We start from the raw sequence: 8,230 nt of genomic DNA on the forward strand, positions 1-8,230 counted from the left end.
AAACCCCCATAAAAAAAAAAAAAAAAAAAAAATCATGGTCATACTTTTTGGTCTCACTTTATATATACTGGCTTTCCTCGTTGATGGTTTGCACAGCCCTACCTCCACACTGAGACCCCTTCCACCCTTGCAAAGCCTTGCAAAACCTGCAGACCTTCCTCTCCTCCCAGGGGCACAGTCAGAGTCAGCTGTACCTGGCTTGGTAGGTTGCTCCCTCTAGAAACCTTTACAGAGGGAGCCTGAGGGCTTCTTGGACAAGGCTGACTAAAGTCAGCATTTGAGAGATGACTTTGGGAGGAGCACAAGTCCCCAACTCACTCTTTATCCCCTTTGTTGATCTAACCAAATCTCATTGTGTATGATCCTCACAGAAATCCCATCATAAAAGTGTGGGTTGCTGGGAGCTTTCAGGAAGATTTTCCACTCACTTATGCTGTACCATAGGTGCATCCCTGAGTCTCCAAGGTGGTTGATCTCCCAGAACAAAACCGGGAAAGCCATGAGGATCATTAAGCACATCGCTAAGAAAAATGGAAAATCAATGCCAGCCTCTGTACAGGTGAGCCAGGGTCTCAGCTATCAAATCAGACAGCAGCTATGGGGAAAGTAGGGCACACCAGCAATGCCAACAGGTGGGCCATCACCCTACTGCTTGGCCTACCAGGGGGGAGATTTGATAAATGGGATAAATACAAGATTTGCAGTTCCTGGGAGAATATTTGCTCATGTGTCAAACATGGAACTTACACAGAACCAAAAGCCACTTAAAAATCAGAAAAGGAGCTTCTATTTGCAACTTGACATTTTGCTGGCCACTGTCCCTCACAGCCCACGTACTCTCAGGTCAAAATCTTACATCCATAACACAGTTGGACTAATTCCTTAGCACTTAAAATATTTTGAATAGGAATTGTTTCAAAATGTTTTAAGTGATCACCTGCCTTCTTAAACAGAATTGAGCTACTGAGGTGTCCTTTGGTTCTGGGTTTTGTTTTGCCTTTTGTAGATCTCAACATTTTGAACTCAAAACTTTTCATCTGACAGGAGCTAGAAAGGAGAAAATGAAGCATATTAGAAAATCATGTGAGGCTTAGAGTAAATTTCTTGAGAATGAGGATCTAAGACAAGTTAGTTGTAAGAATTTGAGGTTTGCATAGTATGATGAGGGCTTTGGACTCACAGGCATTTTTCTTCACTTCACACTCCTGGATGGTTTTCTTTATCTTTAAGGACTTAGGATGGCTCTGACTCTTGGGTTTTCGATTCTTGCAGTGAATGGCTAGGACCTCAGTCACAGGTGGATCATTATTTTGTCAAAGTAAAACACCTGAAGTTCCAGCTATGCTAACAACCTGCTGTTGCCATTTTTGCTTGTGCCCCATTCGTTTGCGCACCATCACCTATTACAACTCCACCGCCTAGTGACTGCATCTTTCCAGAGAAAGACTTCTCAGATGTTACTGTCCCTGCACAAGGTCACACAGGGACTTTGTGACAATAGTCCCAATCAGTCTATCTCTGATAGTTTATTTCTAACAAGCTCTGCGCAGTGCCTATACTGGTCTGAAATCAAGGTCCCAGGCCTAAACCTCCTGCCTGATGGGCCACAAAAGGGACCATCTGGAGGGAGGCTGGGGGAACCAGTTGCTTCACCCTTAGCCTCCAAGGTCCAAGGTCTGTGTCTCCACCTCAATGACACTCCACTGTGCCACCCTCCTTTAAATATCTGCCATGAATTATACAAACCCTCCATAGTCAAGCTCCTGTTCTGTAAAATGAGGTGGAAAAGTAGGTTCTAACTTCTTGGAATTTTGTAAAAATGAAGTGTCAGGCAGGGCATACAATGGGCATTTGGTAAGTATGAGGCGTTCTTTCTGGACCCCATACGACCCTGGTACCACTGCTCCATAGACAAAGCCACTCTCATTGTGTCTTCTCTCAGAGCATCAGAGCAGATGAGGAAGCTGTTGAAAAGTTGAACCCTTCATTTCTTGACTTGGTCAGAACCCCTCAGATAAGGAAACACACTTTGATTTTGATGTACAACTGGTAAGCCATTGTTTATTTGTTTGTTTCTTGCTTTAAAATCACTCCAAATTTATTTACTCACAACATCCACATTAAGGGAGAGAGCAAGGGTGCCTCAAAACAACCTAATGCCAAGCTGGACAATGACAGAGGACAGCAGTGTGTGGCTCAGGAGTAGCAGGTCTCCATGATCATGTTTCTCTCAGACAGATGTGTAAGTCAACTCACAGTCCCTACATGTAGATCATGGTGGTCTTGACCTCAGTTTCCCTTTAGAATCCCACAGGAGATTATAAAACTCATTTAATTGGTCTAGCGTAAGACTCAGAATTATCCTGATGATTCTAATATTTACCCCAGCTTGATAACTATTGGTATATATTAATTGCAAATAAGCATAAATCTCTGCAATAAATAACACAGGCCTGACAGGAAAGGGAGGGGAAAAAAAAAACATGCAGTGTGGTCAAAGACTATGGAGAATGTTTAAATTAAAAATTTTATTACTGTAAGATATATTGACATTAACTCCATTCATCATGGATTAATATCCATGGATTAATATGATAAATAGCACAGAGCTGACAGGAAAAGGGCCTGTAGAAAAAAAGTAGACCGATGAACAACAATGCTCTAGTGGCTGCATAGTCCAGCACCTGGAGCTTCTCTGTGCCACACTGGCTGCTCATGGTCACTCCCAGAGCCCAGAGCCACTCACTACGTGCCACCCCGACCTGGAGAGGCAGCATCAGCTTGGCGAGCCCAGCATCTCACACAGTCCACACAAAGTGCTGTTCTCACTGACAGAGGCAAAGCTCATCTACACACAATTCTATGTGGAAGAGGCAGCCTTGAGATCTGGCCTTACTCTCCTTCTTTCCTTTTCTGAATAACTGTGACTCTTCCTGATCATCCTCATATTTTCTGAGAAGGAAATCGGTATTTCTTTGGTCTTCTGTTTCCTGAAATTTGAATTATGTATGAATCTGTTTGATGCAATGCTTTAGAAAACTGCAAACAATTCACAGTCATTAATACCTTGTCATAGTTTTACGGAGTAAGTCACTCTGTGAAGGCATTCTTCTTGGCTTTCTGTTTGGCCAGGGAATGCTGTCCTAATTCCTTCCATGTGCCTGGGTTTTGGGTCATAGCCAGCCATCAAACGGCACCAACCAATGTCAAAGTGATGGAACAGAGAATACAGCAGTAAGTCACAGGGAAAGGTCATCCACCATCTACTCCATTTCTTCCAGAAGACTCTTTTTTGGGTGGTGTGTGTTTGGTCCTTAACTTGACCTTGACTCTCTCTCTCTCTCTCTCTCTCTCTCTGCTCAGGTTCACGAGCTCTGTTCTCTACCAGGGCCTTATCATGCACATGGGCCTTGCAGGGGGCAATGTCTACCTGGATTTCTTCTATTCTGCCTTGGTTGAATTCCCAGCAGCCTTCATCATCATCTTCACCATTGACCGCATTGGTCGCCGTTATCCTTGGGCTGTGGCAAATATGGTGGCAGGGGTGGCCTGTCTAGCTTCCGTTTTTGTCCCTGATGGTAAGTTTCTGGCCCAGTGGGGGCCTTGCCCCAGAAGCCTTTGGAAGGGGTATCAGAGCCTTGTAATAAGAAAACCATGCAGTTTCTCAGATGATTTGGAGAGATAGCAAAATGTGTAGGATCATTCTGAGAAAACACGGTCAACAACTACACATACACAATTGTACCCCAGTATGATAGCACAAAAGAAGCTGTGAAGCTCTGATATAGATTACATTCACTGTAGAACTTTCCAAGGTCTCTTCACTTTTGTGCATCATCCTGCAAAATAAATCAGAAAACTTATGTGTCATCAGTAAACAATTATTCTGGTCTGGGGATCTAGCTCAATGGTGCCACCTGCCTCAAAAGTGCAAGGTCCAGAGTGCAAGGTACTGGAATAAATAAACAAATAAATAAGCAATTATTCTCTCTGCATGAAATGATTCTCAATGGCAGGGAGCAAAAGCCTACGAAAGAGAATCCTTTCAGCTATGTGGGGCTTCATCCAAACACTTCATTGCATAGCAGTTACTGAAAGTATGCCCATATTTTGCTGTTCCTTTGGGGTAACCTCTGTAAAGTTATCCTAGTTTAGAAAATGTTATGATTTTGTGTAGTTAACAACTGAGGCCTAAAGATAAGGGAGTCTTTGAATCAAAACTATGGAAGCAGGGAAAAATCAGTGGTTTCTGGGAATTGGTGGAGAGTTGAACAAGTGGAGAATGGAGGATTTTGAAGGCAGTAAAAATTCTGTGTGATACCACAGCAGTCGATACATTTCATCTTCTATTGGTTCAGACTGTGGAGTGGTCACTACCGAAAGTATTGATAATGGGAGAGGGAGCATACATGCTAGGGCTGGAGGGAAATGAAAAATCACCATACTTTAATCTTAATTTTGCTAGGAACTTAAAACTACTTTTTAAAAATTGAAGTCTTAAGCCCAGGATTTAGCTCAGTGGTGCTGTGCCTGCCTCCTAAGCACAAGGTCCTGAGTTTGACCCCTGGTACCCTGGGAGATTAAAACAAACAGGACAGTTGCTGCTGTTGCCTTGAGGCTGTAGCAGCACTGCAATGGCTTGGAACAGAGAGTTTCTCCAAACAAAGCCCACTCGGGAGCAGTTTTTGGAAAAGAGGGATCATAGAATGCCTCTGCAAGAGCTGTGTTTTTTTCCCTCAGATCTACACTGGCTAAAAGTCACCATCGCATGCTTAGGTAGGATGGGGATCACGATGGCCTATGAAATAGTTTGCCTAGTCAATGCTGAACTGTACCCCACATTCATCAGGTGAGTATGAGGGGTGGCTGGAACCCTTGTTTTGGGGCTAGAACCATTGCAGCAAGGCAGAGTCACCTGTCTTATCTACTTTCCTGTTGTTGGAGCAAAATACTCACCTGAAACTTAAAGTAAGACAAATTTATTTAGACTCACAGTTTCAGTCCATGGTTGCCAGGCCCCAAGGCAGAAATAGGATGACAGAGGGGCAAGGATGAGGAAAAGATGCTCAGCCCACGACAGCCAGGAAGCAGAGAGAGAAGTGAGGAGGCAGGGACAAGAATACCCCCTTCCAGGTCACACCCCCAGTGGCCCACCTCCAACAGGCCTCGCCTTCTAACAGCACACTCAGCTGTAAACCCATCAGTGGGTGGATGCACTGATGAATATGGCGCTCCCATGATCAGTTACCTTCCACGTATGAGACTTTGGGGGACATTTTAGATCTAGCCACAATGGCACCCCGATTTCCAAGCACCGCGGAAAAAGGGAGGATGCTCAGAGGCAGCAGCTGGGGCCAGTGGCTCACACCTCTTGCTTTCAGTGGGGGGCGAAGTCCAGAAGCAAAGTCCGCCAGGTGCTCCAGCAGACAGTGATGGGAACAGCACAAGTGGGTTCCTAGAAATGTCACTGAGAAGCCAGCCAGGTGATGGGAGAGAAAAGTGCCACTTTCCACTCTCCGAAGTTTGAAAGTCTATATGAAATGGGAACAACAGACTAAGAGTGAAATTCTGTGCGTACATCACTGTCACTCACTGAAAACAATGTGAGCAATGTTTTACAGTTTTCCAACATTCTCATGATTTGGGGAAGATTTTGGTTTGTGTTTCTGTTTTTTAGTACCAGGACTGAACCTAGGACCTTCACACTGAGCTACATCTTCAGCCCTGTTTTCAATTTTTTTAATTTTGAGATAAGGTCATACTAAATTGCCCAGGCTGGGCTTCAACTTGTGATCCTCCTGTCTCCACCACTCAGAGTGCTGGGGCTGCAGTCATAAATCACCTGGCCCAGCTTGAGGAAATATTTATTTAGGGGTGGGAGATAACTGCTGCCCTGTGATAAATCAAGAGTCAAATTGAGTTCCTACCTTTTAGGAATCTCGGTGTACTTGTCTGTTCCTCGATGTGTGACATTGGTGGCATCCTCACGCCTTTCCTGGTCTACCGTCTCACGGATGTCTGGCTGGAACTCCCACTCCTGGTGTTCGGTGAGAAATCCCATCAACGGCCTCTGAACAGAAGCTTATTTTTCTGAAACCTCCATTTCTCCATCTCAAAATAGCATGGGCCGGGGATTTAGCCCAGCGGTGCCATGACAGGGTTCAAGAAGAGTGAGTGGGAAGGACATTTCTCTGCATGCCCTCTGTCCAGATGTCCACCCCTCTGTCAAGGAGCTAACCTGACCCATCCAGCCCAAAGGCACTAAAATACACAAAGTTTTTATTTCATTACTCCAAATAAGGGTGGTTAAACTTTTACAAAAGTTTATTTCAGAACCCAGAGGAAACAAAATCCACAATTAAGAAAACATACCAAGCAAGGCACGGTGGCACTTACCTGTAATCCTAGCACCCTGGGAGGCTGAGGCAGGAGATTTACAAGTTTAAGCCCAGCCTGAGCAACTTATTGATATAGCAAGACTCTGTCTCAAAATAAAAAAGGATCTGGGGATGTATCTCAGTATGAAGGCTCTGATTCAACACCAGTACCCTTCCCCCAAAAAAGAATGAAAGAAAAGAAAAATGCATCCTTGTAATGGTGCACCTGTGGCCCCTATGTAGCAGTGCCCCAGCCTCAGTTACTCAGGGTAACTGGACTCCAGGAGAGTGGTAGAGCAGTTTCTCTTCTGCCACTGCTAGTGGTATCAAGGACAGGATTCAATGTAAAAGTCCCGAAGTGTGCTCCACCCCTCCCCACTTGCAGAAGGCAATAAGACTGTTTCCCTACAACTGAACGTGAAGTCCGAAGGGACCCAGGGATCCTGAGCCCTTCCCTTCCTCTCTTCCCACTGAGACAGGTGTTCTGCTGGGTGTCCCAGACACCTGAGGTGTGACTGCTGGTTCAGATTCACGCACATGTAGTCACCTATTCCGGGTGACTGAATGCCTCAGTGCATGCAGTTTAGACTCCCTCTGAGCCAGTTTCCACTTGAATAGGCACCACTTTTCTCTGGGTGTGCACACTGATATCACCAGGAGGAGCCCAGGATCAGAGGATCTGGGCTACAGATGCACATGGGCAGCACCCACTTCTGCCACCCGTGCTGCATGTTGTCCTCACACCCAGCTCAGTTTGTTCCTTCCTTCCTCTTCTTCTTGAAGTATTTGTGAGGGGAAATTTTCCACTTTCATGGATCTGCCAGCAAAAGTTCCAAACAGACCCAGTGAATTCCTCTACGTCCTACCCTAACGGATGGCCAAATAGCAGTACACAAACTCTTTACCCCAAGGTAGCCAGGGTTTGGTCTCAGAGTTGCTGGCACTGCTGATAGGGAATTGTGCCCCAACGTTCACACTCCCCTAGCCCCAGCAGCGGGGCCTGTCCCCAGCCCTTTCCTCTTAAGGAAGTGCCCAGCACTGCTCTGGACTCCTTACTTCTAGGAGGAAGTTAGAGACATCTTGGCCTGCGCTGTGCCCTTAGGGGGACCTGGTGACTGAAAGAGCTCAGCATGGTATTTCTGGGTAGTAAATTGCTACCTCATGTTTCCATAGCCACTATTTAACAGAGCAATGACAAGTCCAGATGCCAAGGATCTATTGTTGACCCTTGTTTGTGCGTCATCCTCCCCTGGAGAAGCTAAGGTATTATAGCAGCATTTCAACCGTCAAAATTAAATCAGAGACAACTCCAACTTTATTTTTGCACATAGCTTTATCTTCTTCCCTCACCAACTTCTCTGGGAGCAGTAGGAAGCATAATTAATAGTTTCACATTTGAACTTCTTTCTCTTTTCCATGCAATACTCCTAACAAGCTTGTGAGCTACCAGTATATTGCCCCGCATGGCAGAAGGGAATCAGAGGAGCAGGAAAACCACAGGACCTGCCATGGTCCTAGGACCAGTGAATTGTGGACTTGAAATCATTATAGGAGCTGGGTGTGGTGGCACACATCTGCAATCCCAGCACGCAGGAGGCTGAGACAAAAGGGTTGCCATAAGCTTGAGGCCAGACTGAGCTACATAGTAAGTTCAAGGCCAATCTGGACTACAAAGTGAGATCCTATCTCAAAAAATAAAAATAAAAAAGAGAATGAGACTTATTTATTTCACTTAGGAGTATATCTTCAATATGTATCCATTTTCCTATGAATGAATCTATTTTCTCATTCTTTATGGCTGAGTAATATTCCATTTTATAGAAAAACCACATCTTCTTTATCCAGCTTCCACC

The 8,230-nt window shown here is 45.0% G+C and overlaps 1 protein-coding gene across 1 annotated transcript in view; it reads left to right on the forward strand.

Moving 5' to 3' along the window:
* The window catches only part of Slc22a2 (solute carrier family 22 member 2), a 37,577-nt gene that overhangs the window by 17,144 nt on the left and 12,203 nt on the right, over positions 1-8,230 (forward strand). Inside the window, exons 5-9 of the mRNA XM_010631046.3 lie at positions 445-559; positions 1,943-2,049; positions 3,364-3,578; positions 4,741-4,849; positions 5,935-6,047. Of these exons, the coding sequence (XP_010629348.1) occupies positions 445-559; positions 1,943-2,049; positions 3,364-3,578; positions 4,741-4,849; positions 5,935-6,047 (659 nt within the window). The remainder of the gene's footprint in view (positions 1-444; positions 560-1,942; positions 2,050-3,363; positions 3,579-4,740; positions 4,850-5,934; positions 6,048-8,230) is intronic.

The sequence above is a fragment of the Fukomys damarensis genome, unplaced genomic scaffold (genome assembly GCF_012274545.1).
Source record: "Fukomys damarensis isolate Sample0158 unplaced genomic scaffold, DMR_v1.0_HiC HiC_scaffold_14, whole genome shotgun sequence".
In the NCBI taxonomy this organism is placed as follows: domain Eukaryota; kingdom Metazoa; phylum Chordata; class Mammalia; order Rodentia; family Bathyergidae; genus Fukomys; species Fukomys damarensis.